The sequence below is a fragment of the Leucopleurus acutus genome (assembly GCF_964270905.1).
Source record: "Leucopleurus acutus genome assembly, chromosome: 14".
NCBI classification, from domain to species: Eukaryota; Metazoa; Chordata; class Mammalia; order Artiodactyla; family Delphinidae; genus Leucopleurus; species Leucopleurus acutus.
Window position 1 is genome coordinate 1,251,270 of NC_139156.1, and position 27,391 is coordinate 1,278,660.

The 27,391-nt window shown below is 57.5% G+C and overlaps 1 protein-coding gene across 1 annotated transcript in view; it reads left to right on the forward strand.

Moving 5' to 3' along the window:
• STK32C (serine/threonine kinase 32C) overlaps positions 1–26,846 on the forward strand; it is a gene marked incomplete at both ends in the record, with an annotated part of 80,645 nt that extends 53,799 nt beyond the window's left edge. The window contains 10 exons of the mRNA XM_082854608.1: positions 13,029–13,180; positions 15,294–15,467; positions 16,322–16,359; positions 16,459–16,548; positions 17,344–17,447; positions 18,045–18,161; positions 19,330–19,455; positions 19,530–19,661; positions 25,664–25,731; positions 26,702–26,846. Of these exons, the coding sequence (XP_082710734.1) occupies positions 13,029–13,180; positions 15,294–15,467; positions 16,322–16,359; positions 16,459–16,548; positions 17,344–17,447; positions 18,045–18,161; positions 19,330–19,455; positions 19,530–19,661; positions 25,664–25,731; positions 26,702–26,846 (1,146 nt within the window). The remainder of the gene's footprint in view (positions 1–13,028; positions 13,181–15,293; positions 15,468–16,321; positions 16,360–16,458; positions 16,549–17,343; positions 17,448–18,044; positions 18,162–19,329; positions 19,456–19,529; positions 19,662–25,663; positions 25,732–26,701) is intronic.
• Positions 26,847–27,391: the final 545 nt, after the last annotated feature.

Below are 27,391 nucleotides of genomic sequence, written 5' to 3' on the forward strand. Positions count from 1 at the left end.
CCGAGGCTCAGATGCAGGCACTGGGTCTGGAGAACGTTTCCTGGACTGAGCTGACAACCTGTCCCCGTGGGACCAAAGGCCCAGGTCAGCCTGCCCGAGAGCCCAGGGGGCGGAGGCCTGGGTGTGCAATTAACGTTATGTTTTTACTTTTTACTTTGCTCTCATTTCTTAGGGATTACCTTTTATGTTAAATTTAATGATTATGTAAGATACTTGCATGATGTCAGGTTAAAATCTGTAAGACAAAGTATAGCCTCCACTGCTGTTCCTTCTGTCCTGTTTCCGCCTTCCTCCTACAAATATCCCTTTGTTTTTTTTAACATGTTTATTGGAGTATAATTGCTTTACAATGGTGTGTTAGTTTCTGCTTTATAACAAAGTGAATCAGCTATACACATACATATATCCCCATATCTCCTCCCTCTGCGTCTCCCTCCCTCCCTGAATATCCCTTTTGGAAAAGCTTGGTTTTTGTTTCCATTGGTTTCTTTTCACTATATCCGCATGGCCTGCTTCTTAAGTGCCCGGTCGCCTGCTGTTCACGCGCTCTCTGCGCTTTGCTTTTGACTTGACGGCGTTTCTGGAAGGCGTGCTCTTCGTTCAGAACCACCCCGATCCCTGCCCTTTGCAGCCGCACAGCCTGCCACGGGGCGGGCATGCTGACGAGCTCCCACGGCTGCAGCAACACACACGCGCCGCCTGACAGTCGTGGAGTCAGAAGTCTGAGACTGGTCAGCCCTGGGCTGGAGTTGCAGTGGGGCAGGGCGGGGCCCTCCTGCAGGTTCGGGGGAGCACCTGTGTCCCGCCTTTTCCAGCTTCCAGAGGCGCCACGTTCCTGGGCTTGTGGCCCTGCCTTCCTGAGAGCTCCTCTCCTTTGTCACCTCTTCTCTGACCTCCCCCCTGCCACCTCCTCTGTCCCTTCGAAGGGCCCGGTGGTTACTCTGGGCCCACCTGGATCATGCAGAGCAACCCCTACACCTCACCCTCCTTCACGTACCCCCGTCGGCAGGGTCCCCTTAGCCACATGAGGTGGCACGTCCGCAGCGTCCAGGGGTTGGGACATGGGCCTGTAGGGGCCCGTCGTCCTGCCACCACATGTGTTCCTGGTGAGTGTCAGGCTGCTTCCTAGCTTTGTGACCACAGGCGGGGCCGCGGGTGTCAGGCCTCACGCGTGACCCGGCGCGTCTTCCGGTTGGTTCCTAGAAGCGGGCTGTGTGGGATGCAGGATGAATGCACGTGTGATGCCGCCAGACATGCCAGCCGTCCGTGGGGCTCGCGCGCCCTTGGGCCCCTGCCCGGGGCTGCTGCCAGGGCTGGGCCTCCACCAGCCCGACAGGTGAGAAATGGCATCTCACGTTTCTTTTATGACAGGCAAGGTTGAGCATCTTTTTAAAATGTTGGGAGACCGTTTCACATCCTTTGTCCCTTTTTCTTCTGGGCTGATGGTCTCTCTTATCTTTAAAGCCTCACTATATTAGCGATCTTAACCTTTTATTTCTAAGTGAGTTGCAGATATTTTCCCCGTTTATTATTTGTCTTCACCTTCGTTTCTGTGGGTTTTTCCTTGTGTGTAGTCGTGTCTGTCGGTCTTCTTCCTTGTCGCTTTCAGGTTTGGGGCCACAGGGATGCGTCCCCCCTTCTAGCTGTAGAGGACCCCATCCTGTTTCCTTCAGCATGTCTGTGTTTCCCTGATCATGTTAAACCCATTATGCATTTGGAATTTATTCTGCCTTGTAAAGTGTCACGAATGGATCACGTTACATCTTTTCTTTATGTAGCTGTTCGGTTATCCCAACGCCATTTTTTCATAAAAAGTCTATTTTGTCCATAAATTTGAGACGCCGCCTTTGTTATGTACTAAGTGTCCTTTGTTATGTACTAAGTATCCTTATGCCGTTGGGTCTATTTCTGGATTTTCCCTCCTGCCCCTTGGCCTGCCTGCCTGTTCCGCTGTAGGACCGCACATTATCACGGAAGGTGTATATACGCACTCTGACACCTGATCAGGGCTCACGTCCCTGCCTTGCTGTTCTTTTAATGTTTTCTTCTTGGCTATTTTCACGTGATTGTCTTTCCCTATGAATTATGTGACCAACTTGTCAGCTCCAGGAAAAAAAAATCTGCCAAACGTGTAAACAGCGTTCAGTTAAAATGAAAATTACCCTGCCATTCGTCCCCAACTATTCCAGGCCTTGGAGGCGCTGCTGCGGCCAGTGGCATGTCACACAGAAAGCCCGGGGCTGCCCTGGTGCCCTGGGATCTACAGACTTTATTCCTTTTCATGCTTAGATCTAACTCCATTTCTTCTTTGTCTGTCTTAAGTCGATTGTGGGAGGACGCAGCTCAGAAGCCGAGACCAGTTCCATCTGAGGAAACGGTTTCATGGGACCGATGCTCTCAGCCTTGGAGGCTGCCCATAAAATGCCAGAGGCTTTCTGGCCCTTCGCGGCTCTGTGTGAGCTGCGGCCGGGGTCCCTCTGCACCAAACCCCAGCGCTTTAAACGGCCTCTGATTGGAGCCTCTCCCGTCGGGGGCTCTGCGGAGCCCGCAGGGGCCGGGCCCACTCGGCCTCTTCCAGCTGGGCCGCTGGGGGCCTAAAGCCCTTTTCGGCTGCCCCTCCAGAGAGCGTTCGGATGCCACTGACTCTAAGGGGAAGCCCAGCACCGGCTCAAACAAACGTGAATGTGCCTGGCGGCCGTGGGCCTCCGGGGGCCGGTCTGGGCCGCTGGGGCCGCGCTGGCGCCCCCTGGCCTGGGTGGGACAGGGTGGTGAAGGAGCTCAGGGTGTGGGCTGGACTGGGGCCGCCTGGACAGGGAGGCGGGAGGGTGCCTGGGGGAGGCCAGTGGGAGCCGGGCGGGCCAGTGCCCGCAGGCCTGGTCACGGACACTGGCAGGAAGCAGGATGTTCTCACGGCCGTGACAAGGCACCACAACTGGGCGGCCTCAGACAACAGAGGTGTGTTCTCCCATGGTCTGGAATGGAGGTGGCCGTGGGCTGGCCCCTCCTGGGGCTGGAGGGGAGACCGGGTTTCCCCTCTCCTCCCCTAGGGTTTTCAGCTGGGCCTGAGAATTAAAGTGACGTAAGGCAGAGGAACGGGAGAAAAGCGTACACAGTTAATGTAGGTTCACATTCAAAAGCATACACATTGTTTAGCATAAGTTTTGGATGACGCTGGAGCCCTCGTAAGGAAATGAAGACCCAGAGGAGGCAAAACCTGAATGTTTCTGTGCTGTGGGTCGGACAAAGCGGCGACGTGGAAAGGTAACTAGAGTCCGTGGGAGGCCGAAGGAGGAGAAAAATGCTTCAGCAAGGCCTGCTTGCACAGAATTCTCCCGGCCTGGACTTCGCATCCTGAGGACAAGATCGTCCACATGGGGTGATTCCCTGGTTGCAGAGGGAAAGGGGGGTGCAGGTGCCCATCGCCCTGCTGCTCTGTGAGGGTCGTTGGCTGGAGGCGATCGTGGCCAGAGTGCACCTTTCAGGGCGTGTCCCACCGCCCTGATTCCCCCCAACACCCCCCGTCGGGAAGAGTCACAGCTGTGAACTGCTCCATGTCTCAGTGAACCAGTTTCTCAGTCCCGAGAACAGGTCGGTTTAGTTAAGCAGTCGTGTCTCATTTTAGGAGACGGTGTTGGAGGGCCTTCGCGCCGAAGGGAGGCCTTTGCATGGTCTGAGCGATCAGCATTTAATGGGAGGTACTTCTGTGGAAACAAAGGAAAAGCCAACTGTCCAGCCGGGCCTGAGTCCAGAGGGTGGTCAGCCGCGGGCACTTCCAGGAGGGTAGTCTCTGTGCCTCCCTGGAATGCGGGGGGGCAAGGGCAGCTGGTGGCAGTTCCGCTGCTTTTCCTGGGCTGCAGTTGGGACGTGGCCATGACGTCGGGTGAGCTCTGAGCAGCCCCCAGCCAGCACCAGGGGGATGGTCCACGTGTGACCTGTGTGATTTCTCTGAAGTTTATACTAAGTCGTCAAGCTTCAGCTTGTAGGGGAAGTTTTCATTTCTCGTGATTCCAGGTCAGAAGGGTAGGAGAGAAATTGGAAATGTTAATTGCTGACAAAGAGACGTGGCCGTTGGACACCCCACAGGGTGTGCTGTACTGTTACTGAAACAGAGTTCTGTCCCTACAATCACCCCCATTCATTTATTTATTTATTATTTTATTATTACTAATTTTTTGCGGTACGCGGGCCTCTCACTGCTGTGGCCTCTCCTGTTGCGGAGCACAGGCTCCGGACGTGCAGGCTCAGCGGCCACGGCTCACGGGCCCAGCCGCTCCGCGGCATGTGGGATCTTCCTGGATCGGGGCACGAACCCGTGTCCCCTGCATCGGCAGGCGGACTCTCAACCACTGTGCCACCAGGGAAGCCCCCCCATCCTTAATAGAGATAATGGGAGATTAGTTTGTTTGCAAAATCAGTCTGGTTTCATTAAACTTGGCCTGATTATTGATATCAGTGCAGCAAGAGTAGATTGAACATGTAGGTCTTTTAAGTCTGCTTTGCTGGAACTTTTATAAGGAATTCCAGATGAGACTTTTAAAAGCCTCTCGAGGCTAAGAAGCCAAGCCAGCAACTTGTCACCAGGCTGTACCTTCGGTACCCGTGACTTTGGGTGCGCTCCTCTCTTCTCGATGTCCCCAGACGTCCTGCGATCCCTGGACCTGCTAAGAAGTGACCTTTACCCACTCGTGAGGACACGAGCCCGTAGACCAGGCGCCAGGCCACAACCTCCCGGGCTCCACAAGCTTTGCTCCACAAGCTTTGCTCCACAGGGTCCACCTTGGTCTGTGGTCAGACCTGATTCGAGTGTCAGGTGTTTTCGCTGTAAACATCTTTGTCCCAAGCAGTTTCCCTGCACATCTAATTGGCCGTAAAAGATAAAATAACCGGTTGACAGTTTGGTTTGACAGTTGGGTTTCCATGCCGTAAAAGCCAGATTGCAAACTACACTTGAAAATAGCATATCAGTCGGCAAATTCTTCGTGGGCACAGCCATCCCTGCCACCCGTCAAAACCAAAAGTTTCCCAAACTACAGCAGATGTCAAAGAGGTGGCTAGTAATTCACAACAGTCTTGGAGAGCATTGATTATCAATCCCGTAGCTAATTTAGATACAGTGTCTCACGCCATCTTTCCCAAATGTATCTTATGCACTGTTGGAAGTTGGCAGAGAAAGGAGACTCAGCCTCCTCCTGTTCCCTAGAAAGAAATGATTACGTGATTCCTGATGAGAATACATTTCTTGAAAGTGGTGAAAGCTTTTTGCTGTTTGATGGTGGAGAACGTGATGTAGACAGAATTTGGGTATTTGGCACAGAATCTGGCCGAGATGATTTGGAGAAATACAAGGGCTGAGCGTGTGATGGAACATTTCCGTGTAGCCCAGATATGTCCTACTAGTTATGTACATTCCGTATATTGATACAAAACAGCAGCGTCCCTTGTCTGTTCATTTTACTTCCAGGGAAACCCAGAGAGAAAGCGGATTTTTTTATATCGTAAAGAATTTACATCCAACATTAAATCTTGAATCCTTAATGGCCGGTCGACTTTTAAGAAAGGAAGTTTCATTGCTTTTTCTAAGCTATACCCAAATACAACCATAATCATGAATCCACACACATGTTAAATGTATTCAAATCTTTCTTGCATTTTTATTTTTTACAATAAAATCCTTAAAAAATTTTGCTATTAATTTTCATGTTTCATTAAGTCTTTTTAAATGTCTCTCTTTGTTTTATTTTTATTATTTTATCTTTTATGGCAGAATCGTATTATGGCCAATCAGTTGTCTCTGCTTGCAGCAAAGATTCTTATGGTGAAAATACCTAGAACCACTTGATCCCATGTACATCGTTTTAAAATATGACATTCCAGTGGAAGTCTGGTAACATAACCAATGTTTTAAATTAAATCCTGTTACAAGGAGAACATATTCTGTTGACCCTATATGTAAATAATTTTTCATGAAAACAGGACATTTAATAAGAGTTTCTGAATTTTGGAGGGATCAGGGAAAAGATAAATGTCTCAGTTCTCTTTACAAAGGTATACTTTTCCAGATTGCTTTAAAGAGAAAGAGAAAAATAATTTCTTAAGCCTGGAAAACAGAACATTAAAAAACCAACAATGCTTCAAACAAAAAGTCATAAAAATAATAATCATCTTCATGAGTTCATTTAGTCCCATGTAATTAATTCTTGTTTTCCTTGATCTTGGATTAGTAGTTTTATGAACCCATCAGTTTTTCCACTAGATTTTAGAAAGGCTCATCTGGTTCAGTGGTGTGGTTTTAGTTACCAGAAACCTGTCTTCCAGGGTCCTTGTCAGCGTTCTTTCCGTGAACTTTTTAAAGATGAAGCACTTTTGTCTGAAGTTCATTGTAAAAGCTTTCAGGAAAGCATCAGAGTAAAACAGTAACTATGTGTAAATGACTGAAGTTGAAAAGTAGCCATGGTCAAAGATCTGATGAGTTTATTGCAAAAATGATGCAATTGACATGGAAATTTGGTTATTTCTGTGGCATATAGTATTTTAAGATAATACTTGGAATTATGACTGATTATATAGAGAGTGAGGACACTGAAAGATTTCTAACCATTTTGTATAACTTTGGAAACACTTATACATAAGTAACATATACCCATACAAATATAGAGAAGATTTATCACGTTTTAATTTGACAATATTTCCCATGTAATTTAACATATCAAATATGCCTAATTAGTTTAATATCTCTCTTTTTATAAGGTAAGATAATAAACCTTTTGAGATTCTCCAGGGGCCCTCTTGAAAATCCCAAACTTAGTTCAAGGTCGAAAAGACTTTATTTTGAATTTGATTTTGGGAAGTTTGTAAAAAATGTCAAAAAGTTGAAAACACGATTAAATAAGATTGCAGGTCACTATGAAACAATATTTAGCCATTGAACCTAAGTGACAAAGATTTTTTTTTTTACATCCTTATCGGAGTATGATTGCTTTACCATGTTGTGTTAGTTTCTGAAGTGACAGAGATTTTAAAGGCAAATATAGGAAGCCATATACTTGAGGAAAAAGAAAATTTAGTTCTTTTGATATTGAGAAGAGTCCGTTTTTCTAAGTAATCAAAGATGTGATAAAGGCAACACGAAGCCCAGGAAATTGTTTGGTTAAGACACAGAATCTTTGTTTTCTAGGCAGATTACTCAAAAGGTAAAGAAAAACCTTTTATGACCTCTTTTTTATGAATACACTCTTTGTTCATCCTATGGGAAGATTAAATGAAAAAGAAGACACAGAATGTCATGTCTAGTCCTAGGACTAGACAAATAAGCCTTTATATAAATTAAGTATCTCTAAAACTCTCAGAAATACAGAAACCAATCCAAATGTTTTTCAAGTTCATGTGATCTGGGATAATCTTTGGTAAATGAAAGTTAAGTCTTTAAATGGCTACCTACTTTAATGTGACTATAAACCAATGAGCCTTTTGTGACTTAGCCACGGACGCAGAGGCGTCCCGGAAGAGGGCACAGAAGGCGCAGCCCTCACCAGGATCCAGAGCTTCTCCCACGGTCAGCCCAGAAGAGCAAAGCCCGCCGTGTCACAGGTGGTCAAAAACAACTCGGCCTCTCCTGAACCGAGCACCCTCTGAGCTGTGCTGCTGGACAGGCTACGCGGAGATGTCGCAGCACAGACGAGGCAGTCTGGGGGGAGCTGGCGAAGGTCCGTATGGCTCTGAATGACAAGTGACACGCAAGACACAGGACGGCAGTGACCACTCCTGGGCACTGTATGTCCATGGATGACCCACGGACTCCCAACACCACGCCCCCCAGAGTCACGTTCGCAGACCAGCTCTCACAAGTGTCTCCCTCCCGCCAGCCTGCATTCGGAAGGGAAGAGCCAGGAGGAATCTCTACTGCCCACAAGGCGCTCTGGCCAGCGATCCCACAGCTCTTGTCAGCTCTCCCAGGACCCCCTCGCTTATTTTCATTTTGAAAATTTCGACTGGCTTTCAAAACAATAATGTTAAAAGTGATCTAAGGCTTCCCTGGTGGCACAGTGGTTGGAAGTCCGCCTGCCGATGCAGGGGATGTGGGTTCGTGCCCCGGTCCAGGAGGATCCCACATGCCGCGGAGCGGCTGGGCCCGTGAGCTATGGCCACTGAGCCTGTGTGTCCGGAACCCATGCTCCGCAACGGGAGAGGCCACAACAGTGAGAGGCCCACGTACCGCAGGGGGAAAAAAAAAAAAGTGATCTAGAAGGGACTTCCCTGGTGGTGCAGTGGTTAAGAATCTGCCTGCCAATGCAGGGGACACGGGTTTGAGCCCTGGTCTGGGAAGATCCCACATGCCATGGAGCAACTAAGCCCATGCGGCACAACTACTGAGCCTGTGCGCCACAACTAATGAAGCCTGTGTGCCTAGAGCCCGTGCAACAAGAGAAGCCACCGCAATGAGAGGCCTGCGCACTGCAACGAAGAGTAGCCCCCGCTCACCATAACTGGAGAAAGCCTGCGCGCAGCAACGAAGACCCAACGCAGCCAAAAAGTAAATAAAGTTAAGTAAATAAATAAATCTTAAAAAACAAAGAAGTGATCTAGAAAATGCAGAAAGTTCAGAAAAAAATCACTGTCCTGAGGCCGTCTTCACTGACGTCGGCAGCACCCTTTCTGGGCTTCTTTCTGTCCTTCCTGCGTGGCAGCCCCACGCAGCTGCAGCGGGCTCCCGCCCTTTTTGGGCCGGTGTGGTCCTCAGCACACAGGCCCTTCCTGTCCTGTTGGGCCCAGGTTTCCCCCCACCAGGCAGGGCCGGGTGATGCTGAGGCCAAGACCAGCTCTAACAGCTTCCTCTGGATCCAGAAACCTCAGACCACGGATGGCCCCCCCTTCTGCCATCAGGCCACCTGGTGGGCACATTGGGGATTTCCATTTCCGGAATTTCACTGCATCTGGAAAGTCGGGCCAGGTGGCTCGGCAGTGGTGCCTTGAGTTCCTCTTGGTGATGAAGGTGCTGCCGGGCTGCACCACAGCCCGCGGGAAGCTGGCGCTCTCCTCCCTGGGGCAGCGTCCACTAGAGCGCGTGGCGTTGCACTGGCTGGTCTGTGTGATCAGAAGCCGGCTGGCAGCTGGAGCTGGAGCTGATATTATTCTGGGACGTGGTGTTTCTACATCAGGGCTCTCTGGGAGGGAGCCATTGGCCTTGCATCTCAGCAGTGGCAGAATTTTACTTGTGTTTCTGGCCCATGTCTGCATAACAGCCCATTTTCTTGCCCAGATTGGCAGCCTACAAAGGTAGCACCCATCAGCCCGGTCTCCCAGCTCCAGGCCAAGGGTGGGAAGAAGGCTGAAGTTTCACACTTAAAAGGGCTCGAGGGCCTTTCCCTGCAGCTGAGGTAGGCAGGGCTGTTCTTCCTGCTGAGCGATGGAATCGTGCGGAGCTTGGGGGCAGCCCCAGGGGCAGGCACTGGCCTTCAGCGCTCCCAAGGGACTCAGCCAGGCTGACAGCCATGGAATGTGCCCCACGGCCTGTGCAGAAGCTCTGCGGTTCTTCTCCCGTGACCTCGGCCAGGAGCCCCCGTGGGGCAGCCCACCTGCCCCTCTGGGGCCCTGCCGGCCGCTTCCTTCTCGGCCCCTTGGATCTTTGGCTGGGGGGCAGCGGAGGAGAAGTCTAGTGCCTCACCCCAACCCTGCCACAGGCTCAGAAGTCCTGAGAAGGCATTTGGAGAGCAGATGTGACAGGCTTTTAACTGGTGTAATTGCACTTTACCAAACATAGTTACGTAGCCGCCCAGGACCGGGTCTCTGGCTCCCCTTCGTCAGTCTGCATTTCTGGGTGACATTCTCCGGCCAGGACCGGGCACATGGAGACGCACGAAAGTACATTAAGTCAAGCCCGTGCTGTCCCCGGGCAGCTTGGAAGGTTCTGGGTGTGCGTCCCCAACGCCCAGGGCAGCCAGCTGGGGAGAGTGCTCTGGCCATCCCAGGGCAACCTGGGGGCCGTTTTGCTGAAATGAGAGGAAAGATTCAGAAAGGCTCACTGTCCTAAAATGCGTGGCCTTTAGGGGCTTTGCAGTGTGGCCACCTGCCCTGGCTTCTCTCCTGGCCAGTCTCTGTCCAACAGGGCCTGGCGTACTCAGTGACAGGTTGCCCGTTACGGCCCCGAGCAGCCCTGGCAGCTTGGAAAGCAGTGTTCCATGGCAGTGACACCGACCCTCGTCCGGGTCCCTCAGGGCATCTGAGGGCTGAGTGGCTACATTTGTTTCCTGGGGTTGCTGTAACGAGTGACCACACACTGAGTGACTGAAGACAGCACACATTTATTCTCATGCTTCTGAAGGCCAGAGCCCTGGCCTCAGTCTAACTGGGCTAGGATCAAGGGGCCCGCAGGGCGGTGCTCCCTCAGAGGCTGGAGGGGAGAGTCTGTCCTTTGCCTCAGCCCTCCTCCCAGAGCTGCAGCCCCTCCAGGTGTCACGTTTCCTTCTGCGTGGCCTGGATCCCCAGATCCACGTTGCAGCCCAGCCCCCAGGGTGATGGTGTTTGTGATGGTTGGATGAGGTCGTGAGGGAGGGGCCCCCATGATGGGAATGGAGTCCTTGTAAGAACAAGAGGCCAGAGCTGGCTCACTCTCTACGCGATGTCACCGTGCGAGGCCACGCGAGGACACGGTGAGAGGCGCCACCTGCGAGCCAGGAAGCACCCTGACCTCGGACGTCCAGCCTCCACGGAATACATGAGAGAAACACCTGTTGTTTGAGCTGCGCAGCCTGTGGCGTTCCGTTGTGGGGCCAGAGCCGAGCAAGACCCTCTTCTGTCTCCGCTCTGCCCCCGCCGCCCCCGCGAGGACCCTGTGATTACGATTAGGGCTGCCTGCACCTGCCAGGACCGCCTCCCGCCTCGACATCACCAGCTTAACCATACCTGCAGCGTCCTTTTTGCAGGTGACGTCACATGCCCACAAAGTCTGGGGACGAGGATGTGGACATCCGTGGGGCCCATCGTTTAGCTGGTCACAGCAGGGAACACGGCCCTGGGTGGACTCGTGCACACAAGGCCCGGACTTGCCCTTGACCACAACCAGTTGGCAGAAGCCTGTTACCCACCGTCCTCACTGACCCCTCACAAGCTCGCGAGCCACATGGAGAAACGGAGGGTCAGCCAAGTTCAGAGGCCACCGGCCAGCCAGTCAGAGTGGACAGGCCTGAGGGGAGGGACAGGCCCGGGAGGCAGGGCCCTCTGGCTGGGGAGAGAAGCTGGGGGGACATCAGAGCTGCCCTTGCCCACCCACAGTCCAGGGCTCCCTTCTGCACGCGCCCTGTCGCCGGCGGGGCCGCGTGGTTTCACAGCTTCGAGACCAGGTGGGCGTCGTTGGAGGCCTGAAGCGATGTGGGTCTCAGGCCGGCACCCCAGCCCCACCCCTCCAGTCCCCGGGGTGGGGTCTTCCTGGGGCGTCGGCCCACGTGACGCAGCTTCAGGCAGGGCTTCCTGGGCATCTGGGTGGCCGTCGCAGCCCCTGGTGGGGTTTGTGCCCCTGGGTTCGAGGTGGGGCAGTGTGGGCTCGGGGTGTGCCGAGCTCAGCCATGAAAGATGCCCCCTCTGTGCCCGTGGGCGTCCCCTGTGAGCTCTGCCTCTTGGGGCTCCTGACACGGCCTGCGGGCAGCGCGGGGCTGAGCGTGGAGTCACCTCGAAACCGCAGCTGTGCCCGTGAGGGTCACTGTAGCCGGTAGACGTGGGTGTGCAGGACTCTGGCTGTCTCACCACATGGGTGCGCCTGGGCCTCGGGCGTCTGCCAGCAGATGGCGCCACGATGACGCTGCAGGAACGAAAGCCAGGGAGGGGCTCGGCGTGCCCTGCCCCCAGCCCCAGCGGGGCTGCTCTGTTTGCCCGAGCAGGTCTGGCTTCTGTCTATATGGGTGTGTCATTTCTACACTGTTTGCATTGAATAATGTAGCTTGACCTTTCCCCTTGGCGTTTTTTAAGTCGTCACACGTCATTAAAAGTATTTATAAATATTATTCCAGTGGCTGTGTGATATTTCATTGCTCTTACTTGCCCATGTCCATAAGGATGTTGGATGTTAAGGTGGTTTGAAAGTGTGTTATACAGTTTGTTCACCTGGGAAGAACATCTTTGGAAAAGTCACTGCGTTTCTAAGATGCGTTCCTGCGTGAGGGACGTGGGTTTCACCAAAGGGTTGGATCTAGCAGGTTTGGCCCAAGATCTGGTGCCCGTTGAGATGTCTGATCAGTGCCAAGCCACCTGCCTTTGGGTGAGGCATCTGGGACCGTCCCCCACCCATCTGGAGCTCCAGGATTTTCCACTTCCTCCGGGTCTCTGGCTGTCACTCCTTGAAGATCTGGAGACTGAAGCCTGTGGGAAATGGCTTGGGGTTACCTGTCTTGGGGGGATGGTGTCTCCACTTGAATGGGGGGCGTGGCACTGGTACTGCAGCCCAGTATTTTGTTCTTTGGCCCTGGTTTCCTTTGTCCGGGTTCTGACTGATGCTCCTTGGCCACGAGGGACCCCAGGCCGAGTTTCTCCTCATTCTGTGCTTCTCACTCCCCTCTGCATCCTGGTCTCTCTGCAAGCAGTTAGCCCCGTGTTGGCAGTGTCGACACTGCTTACTGACATTGCAGCTCGCTGCTCAGAGGGTTGGGATTTGAGCTGTGCAAGGGCCCCACTATCTGAGAGCGTCCCTGTTGTGATGGGGACGGTGGCCTGTGCTTGGTGGGAGCAGCAGCTCTTGCTTCTGGGCTCCCTGGGTGCAGGGCACCAAGCGGGGGGTCCTCTCGTTCATGCCCCATCAACCCTCCGAACCAGTCACTGCCCCAAGCCCTGGGAAGGGGGAGCCCAGGTCTCGGCCCGTGAGGGGCGCGGGCACCACGCAGGCCTAGCCACCCCTGGCATCTGTGCTCTCAGGCCGGGTCCCCCCGGCTTCAGTCTGCACAGGAGACTTATTCCCGCCAAGGACGTGAAATCCGGTCATTTCAGTGTTGTTACGGCCGCGGTACGCGTCCCAGCAGCGGTGCTGACATGCTCTCTGCCCCCAGGTGTGCATCGTGCAGAAGCGGGACACGGAGAAGATGTACGCGATGAAGTACATGAACAAGCAGCAGTGCATTGAGCGGGGTGAGGTCCGCAATGTGTTCCGGGAGCTGGAGATCCTGCAGGAGATCGAGCACGTCTTCCTGGTGAACCTGTGGTGAGCTGGCGGGGGTGGAGCCCTTCTCCTGCCCCGGGCACCCTCCCCCTCCCCTCCCCTCTCTCCCCCCTCGCCTCCCAGTGCCCTGGGAGGTGTCCACACATACACACACACACACACACACACACACGCGCGCATACACACATGGCACTAACACAGGGCTTTCTGGCCTGCAGGAAGCCCGGACTAGGTGTCCACACATACACACACACATACACACAACACACACACACACACACACGCACACACACATGGCACTGACGCAGGGCTTCCTGGCCTGCAGGAAGCCCGGACTTCCCCACAGAGGATGCCTGTGACACATGAAGTTTCTGGCACTGAAGTCCGGGAGGGAGGCTTTTAGCGCCTAAACCTGAGTTTCCTCCACAGACTGGGCACCAAGACCAGCTGAGGGGTGGGGGAGCTGCAGTGAGCTCAACCCCTTCCGCTCTCCCTGGAGTCCTGCGAGCCCCTAGAATGAGACCAGTGTGGCTTCTGGGGGGAAGAGGGAGGAACATGACATGAAAACTTAATTCTTTGTAACTTTACTCTTGAGACAAGAGCCAGCTGATTATCTGAGAGCTCACAGAAGAGATTACAAAGTGGACGGAGGTCCTTAAACCATTGTTTTCCTACTGCCACCATCTTCATCATCTCACCACTGTCTTCTTCTTTATCACCTTCATCCCCAAAACCATCCTCAACATCACCACCGTCACCACCATCACCACTGTCACCACCGTCACCACCGTCACCACCACCATCACCATCATCACCGTCACCACCATCACCACCATCATCACCATCACCACCGTCACCACCACCATCACCATCACCACCATCACCACCGTCACCAGTCACCACCGTCACCACCGTCATCACCACCATCATCACCGTCACCACCGTCACCACCACCATCACCATCACCACCATCACGTCACCAGTCACCACCGTAACCACCGTCATCACCACCATCACCACCACCATCATCACCATCACCACCGTCACCATCATCACCATCACCACCATCATCACTGTCACCACCGTCACCACCGTCACCATCATCACCGTCACCACCATGATCACCATCACCGTCACCACTGCCACCACCATCACCACCGTCATCACCACAATCACTACCATCACCACCATCATCACCATCACCACCGTCACCACCGTCATCACTGTCACCGTCACCATCACCATCACCGTCACCACCACCATCACCATCATCACCGTCACCATCACCACCATCATCACCGTCACCACCGTCACCGTCACCACCATCACCACCGTCACCACTGTCACCACCATCATCATCACCACCATCACCACCGTCACCACCATCACCATCATCACCGTCGCCACCATCACCATCACCACCGTCACCACCATCACCATCATCACCGTTACCACCGTCACCACCACCACCATGATCACCATCACCGTCACCACTGCCACCACCATCACCACCGTCATCACCACCATCACTACCATCACCACCATCATCATCACCATCACCACCGTCACCACCGTCATCACTGTCACCGTCACCACTGCCACCACCATCACCACCGTCATCACCACCATCACTACCATCACCACCATCATCATCATCACCACTGTCACCACCGTCACCACCATCATCACCGTCACCACTGTCACTACTGTCACCACCATCACCACCGTCACCACCATCACCACCATCACCACCACAGTCACTACAGCTGCCGGCTGTTAGAAGCTGGTCCCTTGCCCAGCCCTACCTGAGCATTTCTCCTCACTGTCTCAATTTCTTCTTTAACAACCCTCCTTATCCCCTTTTTGGAGAAGAGGAAACCAGGGCATCAGAAAAATGGCCCAGAGACAGTGCAGTGTTCCACTCTCCATCAGTCAGCCATGGGCATCTCTGTCCCAGCTGGGCACCTCCCATGGGGATAGGCCTCTCTGTCTTTCCTGAGGGCTCTGGCTCCAGGTGGCTCCTTGGGCAGGGCCCCTCTCCTGGGGGTGCCTGGTGGGGGGTGGCCTTGGGGCCAGGGCTCTTATAGGTGTGGCAGGAGCTGTGACTCTGGTCCCCCAGCCGTGCGCATGCCAGGTCCTCCCACGGTGCCCACAGGTACTCCTTCCAGGACGAGGAGGACATGTTCATGGTGGTGGACCTGCTGCCGGGGGGAGACCTGCGCTACCACTTGCAGCAGAACGTCCAGTTCTCTGAGGACACCGTGAGGCTATACGTTTGTGAGACGGCACTGGCCCTTGACTACCTGCGCAGTCAGCACATCATCCACAGGTGTGTGCACACCTGACGGGGCGGGTGCCGCCCTCCAGCAGGACCCAGATGGGCTCCTGTGTGCTCTGCCCTGCCCTTACCCGCAGCCCTGCCCCAGGTGTGGCACCGGGCCCGTCTGCCTGGCTCTGAGGCCAGCTCCGTGGCTGCACGTATGGTGGCCGCCTGGGGTGGGTCCTGTCTGAGCATCCCCAGCTGAGGCTGGGCACAAGGGCTGGTGGCCTTCATGGGGTGGGGAGGGGGGCTTCACCTGGTCTGTTCAACTGCAGTATCCCTGCCCCCGCCCAGCAGGTGCCCTTGTGCCCATCTGCCATGTCTTTGGCAAATGCAAGCTAATTTTAACATTTTAACATTCAAACTAATTTTAGCATCTGAAGGCAGATGAAATGAGAAAGATGAAACTGCCACAGGATAAAACACAAAATCCCACGTGGTAGAAAGTGAAGTAGACGTGATTCTGCGTTTCTGCCTGTGGGATTCTGTTACCTGGTCACGGTGCAGGACCGAACGTTTACTGAGTGCCGAGAGGTTGGGAAGGCGAGGCCTGAGGCCAGCTGGTGGAGCCACAGACCCCCAGTTGACAATTCTGCGCAGCTGCGGGGCTCTGGGAGAGGGCCCCGCCTCGGGGGTCCAGGCGAGGGGGTTCTGCTTTCATCCTCTGGGGGCTTCGGTGCCCCTCGGCGTCCAGTGCTGGGCATTCTCCCCGCCGTCTGGCCTCAGGAGGTGAAGGGCTGGGTGCACCTAGCTCTGCCAGGGTGCTGCCAGGTGGGGAGGGGGTCTTAGGACCCAGCTCGTGGGAACCCCCAGCCCTGCCGGAATCTTTGGACTCATCTCCCTGCTTCCTGCTCTTTCTACAGAGACGTGAAGCCCGATAACATCCTCCTGGATGAGCGAGGTGAGCCTAGGCGTGTGAGCCCAAAGCCGCGGAGGGTGTGCGCCCCTGCCCGCAGGACACATCCCCTTGGGACAGTCACGCTGTCCTCTCTCCTCGCAGGACACGCGCACCTGACTGACTTCAACATCGCCACCATCATAAAGGATGGCGAGAGGGCGACTGCGCTGGCCGGGACCAAGCCGTACATGGGTGAGGCTCGCCCCTCCCAGCCTGCGGCCCCGCCAGCCTGCCGGCCGGTCTCCTCCCCTGGCCTGTGGCTGGTGCGGTCGGGTCACTGACCTAAAGGCACAGCAACAGGGGACGGTCAGGCTAAGAACAGCCAGGCCTGATCCGTGCAGAAGAATCTGAGTGACGGGCGTGTATTGTGGGTCTGATAATGAGATAGCCCACCGCCCTCGTCAGGCTATGGGACCGGGATTTGAACCAGGCGGTCAGTGGGGAAGGACGGACTGACCGCCGAGGGCAGCTTCCTAGTCCAGCTCCAGCGGCAGCCTGGTCTCTGGGCCTGCGGTCACGGGCCCTGAGGTTACCGGGGCTGGGGTCACGGGCCCTGTAGTCACCGAGGCTGGGGTCACGGGTCCTGCGGACACCGGGGCTGGGGTCACGGGCCCTGTGGTCACCGGGGCTGGGGTCACGGGCCCTGCGGTCACCGGGGCTGGGGTCACGGGCCCTGTAGTCACCGAGGCTGGGGTCACGGGCCCTGCGGTCACCGAGGCTGGGGTCACGGGCCCTGCGGTCACCGAGGCTGGGGTCACGGGCCCTACGGTCACCGGGGCTGGGGTCACGGGCCCTGCGGTCACCGGTGCTGGGGTCACGGGCCCTGCGGTCACCGGGGCTGGGGTCACGGGCCCTGCGGTCACCGGGGCTGGGGTCACGGGCCCTGTGGTCACCGAGGCTGGGGGTCATGGGCCCTGCGGTCACCAGGGCTGGGGTCACAGGCCCTGCGGTCAGGGATGCTCAGCTCCTCCTTCCCTCCCTGGAAAGCTCCGGAGATCTTCCAGTCTTTTGTCAACGGTGGGACTGGCTACTCCTTCGAGGTGGACTGGTGGTCGGTGGGGGTGATGGCCTACGAACTGCTGCGTGGATGGGTACGGAGCTCCTGCGGCCCGCGGGCTCAGTCCCCAGACCCCGAGCTAGCTGTGTCCCCCCGGGGTGGCCCCAGCTCCCAAAGGGGTGAGGCTGCCCCCACCCCCAGGTGCTCAGGGCGGTCCGTGCTTTCCGTCAGCGAGGCTGCACGCTGGAGGGGGCTGGGGGCAGGCAGAGAACCGTCCAGCAGGGCTGCCGCCTCGGGACTTCCCGTGAGGCTCGTGTGCGGGTGGGCCCCTGTGCTATCCCCGCAGCTGCCGCGGCCCAGCCAGCGCTGGAGCCCCGGAGGCTGGGGGCCTCGTCAGGTCACCATCTGCCCTTCCCACCTCCTCGTCGGGGCCTCCGAGGACTTGCCCTGGAGAAGGCCCTAGGCAAGGCAGCCCCCTCTGCCCTCTGCAGCTGGTCCGCCAGGCCCAGGCGCCCTGTGCGTCTTTCCCAGCCTGCTGGCAGCCTCTCGGGTCACCTCCCCGGCTGCACTGCAGGCTTGGCCTCCTGGGCTCTTCCCTGGGCCTGCACCAGGGGCTGGGGGCATGTAGGCGCACCTCGGGTGGCCCTGGGTTCGGGGAGGCGCCTGCTGCAGCTCTGCCTCTGCTGCCCAGAGGCCCTACGACATCCACTCGGGCAACACCGCGGAGTCCCTGGTGCAGCTGTTCAGCACCGTGAGCGTCCAGTACGTGCCCACCTGGTCCAAGGAGATGGTGGCCCTGCTGCGGAAGGTGAGCCGCCCCTCCCGGCCCTGCCTGGAGCGCAGGCCCGGCCGGACACGTGGGGATCGACGGGCATCCTGTCCCGAGGGTGGGCAGCCTGGAGGCCCTGGCCCGGAGAAGGCATCTGGTTCGCGCCTTCTGCGACTTGTGTCCCTCGCCGGCCGGGCTTCCAGCGGTCACCCGCTCCTTGTCCTGCTGTAACAGCTCGGCCCACGTGAGCACTGGTGCATCTGAATTTAATCCTCACGACCTGGTTGCGCGTCACAGATGCCCAGGCTCAGGGCCGGTCACCCCGTCGTGTGTGTTGGAGGGAGGGTGTGTGGGGCTGGGTGCCGGGGCCGCCCTGCTCTGGTCCCCCTGCCCCATGCCTCCTGCTGGAGGTGGGCAGTCATTGGCCTGGCCAGCGCCCCGCGGGGAGCAAGCAGAGAAAACCCCAGAACGCCCGCGCGTCCCAGGTCCTGAGCGCGAGTCAGCAGCGGCCCGGGGGCCTCAGCCTGGTGGGGGCCTGGGGCTGCGGCGTCACCACCGGAGTGCCTGCCCTGGGGTCCGGGCCCAGGCCGGGGAGCCGCTCCTCGGCTGGCCAGCCAGCTCCCCACTCGGAGAGCCATCCGTCAAGCACACTGGGGCGCCGAAGCTGGGTCAGGATGGGTGAGGGAGGGCGCGCTGGGCATTTGTGGCCCGGCTCACCCCCAGCTCCCGTCTCCTGGCCCCGGGGTCCTGCCGGGCAGGTCCTGGCCCCTGCCCGGAGACCTTTGGCCCTGGAAGTGTAGCCAAGCAGCTAGAGGCCCTCCCCCAGCCCCCGAGAGGGGCTCTTAACACAGCCTTCGCCCCGCGCAGCTGTGCCCACAGCAGCCAGGTGGCTCACGTGGCGGGACCTCGGCCACCGCGGGCCCAGGCCGGGGGTGAGGAGGGTCCACACACCAGGCTGGGGAGCCTTGGACTGGGTCTCTGCTGGTTCCCCCGGAAAAGGCGATGGCTTGATGCTGGCCACGCACGCACGGCTGCCCTGGGGCCTCCTGGGGCCGTGACAGCCACCATCCTGTCGGGCTCCAAGTGGGAGGGCAGTGAGCCAGGCTGCAGCTGCTGCCTGGTGATGCCTCCGGGGAGACCTGCACCGGGGCCGGTGAGCGCCGGACAGACCTGGGCCCGGGGCAGGCTGACCGGGGCCTTGTTCCAGCTGCTCACCGTGAACCCCAAGCACCGCGTGTCCAGCCTGCAGGACATGCAGGCGGCCCCCGCGCTGGCCGATGTGCTGTGGACCGAGCTGAGTGAGAAGAAGGTGGAGCCCGGCTTCGTGCCCAACGTAAGCCTGCAGGCCCAGGGTGGACGGGGCGGGCGAGGGTGGCCGGGCGCCGGGCTCAGCACCGTCCTCCACAGAAAGGCCGCCTGCACTGCGACCCCACCTTCGAGCTGGAGGAGATGATCCTGGAGTCGCGGCCGCTGCACAAGAAGAAGAAGCGCCTGGCCAAGAACAGGTCGCGGGACAGCAGCAGGGACAGCTCCCAGTCGGTGAGCTTGGGCCCCACGCCCAGCCCAGCTGCTCCTGCCTGCCCTTTGCTCCCTCCTCTGCAGGGCGGGCACTGGCCGTCGGGGTATGAGGGTGCCTCCTGCCTCACCCAGCTCTGCTGTGGCTGCGTAGGGCCAGGCTCTGCCCCCGTGGTCACGGGGCCACCTGTGTGCGTGCGTGCACGCACGCTTTTGTGCATGCGTGTGCGTGCATACGCGTGTGTGTGCATGTGTGCGCGTGCATGTGTGCGCATGCAGGCTGCATGTGCGCGTGCGTGCATGCACGTACGTGTGAGTGCATGTGTGTGCGTGTGCACGCGTGCATATGCATGTGTGTGCACATGCGTGTGGGTGTCTCTGCCTCCTCTTCGCACAAGGACACCAGTGACACTGGGTAGGATGCGTAGTGCAGGTGACCTGCCCTTTACTTGACTGGTGGCATCTGCAGGGACGTCGTTTCACATTCTGAGGAAATGGGGCCAGGACCCCACCCTGGGGGACATGGTTTAACCTGTCAAAGCCCCCATCCTGCCCCAGGTCAGCTGCTCTTGGAAGTGGGGGGCGTTCCCAGGGAGCAGGGGATCCAGCCTGGACCCGTCCCTGGGGCATGGCCAGCGTTCACAACACAACTAGGGCTGCGGGTGTGGATGGTGGTGGTCACAGCGGGGACACTGTATGCGCTCGGCAGTCCCCCAGCCCCCGGACCCGGCCGAGCCTGTGGGGATGTCCTGGGATGCAGCCTCTCACACCTGGGGGGCCTGTGCTGCCCCCGGCCTGGGTCCTGGGCAGAGAGATGGGTGTCAGCCTCTTCTCACTGCGGTGAAAGGCCAGGATGGGGTCTTCCCTGGAAGCCTCAATTTCTCAGTGAGAAGGTGGGTGGGCTCCCATCCCCTCCCCTGATGGCAGCCCCTGGTGCCAGCAGGGGCACTGCAGGTGTGGAGCTGTCCTTGATTTCCTGTTGGTCTGACTTTGTTCTTGCTATCGGGGTGGGAGTGATGGCTTTGAGTTCTTTATATGAAAGAGCTGAAGTTACATTTCTTATTTCTGTTTTTTATTATTGATCGATAAGAGTTATTTATTTACATATTCTGCACACAAGTGCCTTAGACAGACGATTTGTAAAGATTTTCTTCTAGTCTGTGGGTTTTCTTTCTTTTTTAAAAAATAAATTTATTAATTAATTTGTTGACTTTTGGCTGCACTGGGTCTTCGTTGCTGCGCGCGGGCTTCCTCTAGTTGCAGCGAGCGGGAGCTACTCTTTGTTGCGGTGCGTGGGCTTCTCATTGTGGTGGCTTCTCTTGTTGCGGAGCACGGGCTGTAGGTGTGTGGGTTTCAGTAGCTGTGGCTCACGGGCTCTAGAGCACAGGCTCAGTAGTTGTGGTGCACGGGCTTAGTTGCTCCACGGCATGTGGGAGCTTCCCAGACCAGGGCTCAGACCTGTGTCCCCTGCAATAGCAGGCGGATTCTTAACCACCGCGCCACCAGGGAAGTCCTGTGGGTTTTCTTTCTTCTGGTTGACACCATCTGCAGCGGAAGTCTGGTTTTGATTAAGTCCCACGTATCTGTTTCCTCTTTGTTCATTCATGCTTTTGGTGTCATTTCTAAGAAACCACTGCCTCACCTAAGGTCACAAAGAGGTACTCCTGTGTTTTCTTCTAAGTGTTTTATGTTCTTTCTCTTACAGTTTGGGTGTAGGATCCGCTTCGAGTTAGTTTTATGGATAGTGTCAGGTAGGGTCCAACCTGATTTTTTTGCCTGTGGACGTGCAGTCGTCCAAGCGCTGTTTGTTGAAAGAGCTCTTCTTTCTTCCGTTGAATTGTTTGGCATCATTTTCAAAAATTAATTGACCGTGAAGGTAGGGGTTTATTTATGGAGTGGATGTAGGGGTTTACTTATGGACTTGCCGTTCTAGTTCGCTGAGCTGTGTGTCTGTCCTGCTGGTGCCACACTGACTTGACAATTAGAGCTCTCTGGTGAGTTCTGAGGTCAGGAAGTAAGTGTGAGTCCTCCAACCTGTTCCTTTTCGAGACGGTTCGGCTACTCTGGGTCCCTGGCATTTCCGGGGCATCCTGAGGGGTTTGGGAATTACATCTACGTTGCTCAACGGGTCATTTGTGACAAAGTTAGGGATTGGTGCCTGGTCCCCATGCCCAGGCCCTTCGTCACTCCCCACCTTGGTGACACCTGGGGTCAGACGCTGTGTGTATCAGCATCGATAGGGCCCGTGGATGTCTACCCCGAGGATCGTGTGCATGGATTGACTCAGGCAGGGCGCCCGGAACAGCCACTCATGCAGTCGGGGTGGGGGGCAGCAAGTCTGGGTTTCAGGCAGCGTCCTCGGAGAGCAGCCTGCCCTTCAGGGACCTGAGTGCGGGTTACGGTCTGGGGAAGCGGCCTTTCCTGCCCCTGCGCCCGGCACCCAGTCAGCGAAAGGCCCCAGAGGGATAGACATTTCCGTGGCTTCCTGACTCTGTGCGGCAAAGGGTCCAAAAGCCCACGGCAGGTCGCTGGACCACACGCATGTGCCACTGCAAGGAAAGGCACCGGAGCCGGACGGGGTGCGCAGCGCAGCCCCAGCTCCCTGCTGACAGCACAGCCCGTGGCTCGGGAAGGAGGGTCCCTGGGGCACGTCACTGTGCACACCGTCTGCCTCTATCACTGCCCAGACCCTCCGAGCGGCTCCTTGGGCAGGAGTGTCTCTTGTCCTTGGAGAACCTGGGTGCGGAAGGGTGAGATGAACCGCAGCCCCTCCCCCCGCCAACCCCCAGGCCGCGGACAGCGTCTCTCCATCCCCCATCCCCACTCTAGCACCTCCTCACCCTCAGATGGTATCTCTTCTGGTCTGCATGCATCAGGGGCTCACCTCCTGGCGTGACCTCGGCCCTCAGCCCTGAGTGGCCTGAGCTTCCGGTCCAGAACTGGCTCCGGCCGGAGTTTGTGCACCTGTCCGTTTATCATCAGCACTGAGCCAGGGTTGACGGACCCATTGTAAGTTGAAAATATCATAAGTCAATATGCATTTACAATCCCCCACCTACCAAACATCGTAGCTTAGTCCGGCCTGCCTTATACGTGCTTAGAACACTCCGGGCAGAATCGTCTAACACAGAGTCTATTTTATAATAAAGTGTTGACTGTCTCATGTAAATGATCAAAATGCTGTACTGAACATGAAAACCAGAATGGCTGTCTGGGTCCCTGCGGTCGTGGGGCTGAGCATGGCTGTCTGGGTCCCTGTGGTCGTGGGGCTGAGCTGGAGCCCCTGGCCAGCATCACAGGAGAGGATCGGACCGCATATCGCTAGCCCGGGAAGAGATCAAAGTTCAGAATTTGAAGTACGGTTTCTACTATCTGATATCACTTTCACACCACTGTAAAGTCAAAAAGTCGTTTGCCGAACCATCATAACTGGGGGCTGGCTTTATACTGTGTTAGTCCTAGGTGAATGCAAAATACCAGCCCTCTTTGCCGATGGGATCGGAAAGAATGTGTGTGTCCGGTCAGTGGCTGCACGCCACACACCAGCAGCTGCGTCATCTGTTCTGATAAAGCGTCCGCTTCAGGCTCAGCGGTGGCGCTCGGGCCACCACTAGGTTAAATCTGTCCCCGTTCCCCTCTCCTGCCACGAGCCGTCTGATCTCTGCAGGGCCAGGCTCATGAATTCAACGGGAAAACAATGGAAGCAGCATCCTTGGGTCCCCACAGGTAAAGGCAAAGCCTCAGACGTCCCTCGCAGTGGCACCTGTCACTGCTGTTCCACTCTGGGGGTGGGTTTGTTTTCTATTTCTTGTCTCGGCTGGTTTGTTGAGAGGGGGTAGAGTTTCAGGAGCTATCACTGGGCTTTTCCATGATAATAGCTGTTACTCCACAGGTCAAGGTGCTAATCTGAGAATTCTGCTAGATGCCAAATACATCGGTCTTGGTTATGCAGGCAGCAGCTAGGGGGCGGTAGCCACTGGGTAGGCTAAGATGGACGTGGGCCAAGTGTTAGCGCAGACCCTGTCTCCAACAGACCTAAACGGCTGGGCGTTTCCCCCCTCCTGTGTGCAGACATGAGGGAAGTCTGCACCTTTGGGAAGGGCTGAGGGTATGGCTGCCGTGTACACTTGCTGTGAATTAGCCTGGGCCTTCCCTACAGGGAGCCTGCCTCTCCTTCAGCCCATGGGTCTAGGTCTGAGAACCGAATTCAATGTGGAAATGAGAAAAAGAATTGTGACCTTCCATCAAGGTGGCCGACGCCAGCCTTCTGCTCCCGCACCCTTGATCTTACTCTCTGTGTGTGTGTGTGTGTGTGTGTGTGTGTGTGTGCGCGCGCGCGCGTGCAAGCACTGGCTGTCCGTCTCTGACCCCTGGAAGCGCCGTGATCTGTCGAACATCGTCCACATCCCTGGGGGTCGGGGTGCCCTGCGTGCCACTCTAACCTGGAGGCCTGTTGCGGCAGTCCCACCCCCCTTAGTGCAGCTGAGTAGGCGAGGTTACGGCTTCCACTGTTCTGGGTCCCGTCATCACCTCCTCTGGGGGCTCGGTCCTGGAGCAGAACCTCCTGAACAAGACAGACGCCACTGAGCTTCCCCAGGGCACCGTGTCCCCCCCCCCCCCCAGCTCATTCCTTGTCATCTGGCTGGAAGGAGTGTCCTTCGGGCCCTCCAGAGGAACACGGTCATCTGATGGGTCCGAGGGTCTTTATCCTTGAGTCTGTTGACGCGCTCCAGCTGCCCAGTCCTCTGAGACTTTGACGCGCCCGCCACCCCCCGGCATTCTCCCAAGGCCGTTCTGAACCTTCTGGACTCTTCACCTGGGCCGTCATTTTTCCCATGTTTCCACGTTGCAGCGTATTAGGACCCACACACGCCAGGGGCTCTTGCCGGGGAATTAGACCCAAGCCTTGGAAGGGCAGACTCTCCCTTGTCCAGCCACATAGCCCCACCCCCAGGCCCCTCCCAGGCCCGTCCTGCCGGTTCGTTGAGTAACACCTTCCTTACCAGCAGGCTGAGCGCCTGTGCAGTTGCGAGGGGTGCACGTGACGAGGAGGGCAGGGGGGGCAGGGCTTGAGCGGGCGAGTGCTGTGTCTCGCCTGCTGTGGTTGTAGCTCTGCGTCGTCCGCAGGAGTTGGGGTGGAGGTGTCACTCTCCTCCAGCGGGCGAGAGGCCCTCCCGCGGGCTCGGGAGTGCAGGGGCGCAGGGTTGACGTGCCCACGAACATCTCCTCGGGTGGCCCCTCCCACGTCCCAGAGGCCCACTCCTTCCCTATCAGGGCCTTACATTTGATGCAGGAAACTTCAAGGCTGTGAGTCCAGCGTTCTCTGAAGTTCCGCTGTCTCAGCCTGTCTCCAGCTCCCTGTCGGGGCTGCGGGATGGAGCGTCTCCACATTGCGGCTGGGGCTGCTGCTTGGCCGCCCCGAGCCCGTGGCTCACACACCCATGGGGCCAGGCGCGACCACCCTGACCCGCAGTCCCAGTGCGTCCCCTCCACCTGCACCCTCTCCCGACACACCTGAGGCGAGGGTCTTAGTGGTCGGGGTCTCACGCCCGCCAGGGCCCTTCAGCACTCCTTGCATCTGGCCAGGGCGGGACCCAACTCCAGAACCCCATGCTGAGCATCTGCTTCTTGGGACAGCTCCTGCCGGGGACTTTCTTAGTCAGGTTCCCCGGAGTCAGACCCTCAGATGGGATCTGTGTACCAGGCTCAAGTGACCAGGAGGACCTGGTGTGTGTCGGGGAGGGGAGGGAACCAAGCCCGGTGTGGCTTCCACACGAGTCTGGCTCTGCACACACTGCAACCACCCTGAGATAGGGGCCGGGCGTCCTTCTGTCTCCGGCTAAGGGTCACCTGGAGATGCAAACTCCCATGCGCTCCGGCTGCCAAAACAGCCCAAAGGCAGGCTCCTCAGAGAGGGGGAGGCCACGGAGCAGAAGCGGACCAGGGGTGCCCAGGAGCTCACCTGAGGGATGCAAGGGAACCTGGCGGGGTCCGTGCGCTCATCTTTGTGTCTTTCTGACTAACAGGAGAATGACTACCTTCAGGACTGCCTTGATGCCATCCAGCAAGACTTCGTGATTTTTAATAGAGAAAAGTGAGTGTGCGTGCTGGGGGCCAGTAATGGGGGCAGAAAGGACTTTGGGGAATTGGGCCTCGGTTTTCTTGGCCACAGCAGCCACGTGGCATCAGCGGGGCTGGGAAGCCTGACCCCTGCCCTCCTCGGGGTCTCTGAGCAGTGGCCCTGGGGGAGAGGGTGGGAGGTCCCTGTTCAGGCTTCTGGGGGAAGGGCTCGTTGGGCACTTTCAGCCAGTGGCCAGAATCTCCTGGGCAGACGCTGGGTGGACCTGCCCAGCTGAGGGCAGACGACTTCCTGGGCGGCCCCTGCAGTCACAACTCCCACCCCTCAGTCGGTTCTTCAGGCCTGTGGGGCAGAAAGGGCAGAGCTGGCTGGCAGGGAGATACGACAGGCCACAAATAGACACCCAAGACACCTGCCACAGTGGAGGGAGGCGGCCCAGTGCTGTGGGGCCCGAGAGGAGGAGGAGTGGGGCGAGGCCAGAGGACTTCCTGGAGGAGGCGGCTCTGAGCTCTGGCCTGGCAAGTGAGCAGGATTAGCTGGTGCTCTGTCCTGCCTCAGTGACCAGGACGACGTGTGGACACTGGTTTAGGACAGTGGCCATCGTCCTGGAGGTCAAGGCTGTGTAGTGATGGGACCTGGCCAGGCGGTTGGTTCCAGAATTGCTGACCCGCAGAACCTGCGCTTAAACTAGGCCCCCTTTTAGCTTCTGGCTGGAAATGGGCTGAGACTCGCCAGCCCTGCCGCTCCGAGACCGAGGGCCACGAACGGCCAGACAGCGGGTGCTGGGCTGGAACGCCCCGTGTGCCCGCACGCCCTGTTGAGCCAGTGTGGCTGGAGGAGCTTCTGCCTAGGCAGAGATGCCCAGCATGTGTCCGTGTTCCTGCGGGACCCACTCCAGGAGTCCCTGGACAGGCCCTGGGCCAGCGAGCAGCGTCCGGGGCTGCCGGCGAGGCCGCGTCAAGGCCCTCCCTGTGTCTCCCCTCAGGCTGAAGAGGAGCCAGGACCCCACGAGCGAGCCCCTGCCCGCACCTGAGCCCGGGGAGGGCGCAGAGGCCTTGGCAGACGGCGAGGGGGCACGCTCGGCCCTGCGTGTGTGCGGCACCATTTGCCCCTCGGCCGGGAGCGGCTAGGCGGCCCCTGCCCACGGCGTCAGCTCAGGTCACGCCGGAGACTCGGGGCCTCCAGAGGGACCCGGCGGCGGGCGGAGGCCCAGCATCGACTTTCCCACGGAGCGGCCCGGCGGGTCCAGGCCCAGGCCCAGGCCAGCGGCTCCCGCTGCAGCCCGGCTGGACTTTCCCTGGACAGTCTGACCGCTGAGGCTGCCCTCCGGCTCTCAGCAGCACGTGGTGACAAGAGGCTGTGGGTGTGGCCAAGAGCAGTGGGCACGGAGGGCGGGGCGCCCAGGCGGTGGCGGACAGAAGCACGTGGCCCGCACGCGGGCTCTCCTGGTGGCCCCCGACGGGCCACGTGGTTGGACGGGCACCCTGGTCTCCTGCCACCTGCTGTACATAGCTCGCCTCGCCCGGCCATGCCGCCTGGAGCCGGGGTGGGGGTGGGGGGCCAGCCCAGGAGCTGCTCGGCTCCTGTCCATCAAGGGGGGAGGGGTGTGGGCGTGAAGAGTCTTTTATAGAGATACAGACCGTTCTGGTAATTTCTGCTGTGTTCCTGTATAGTT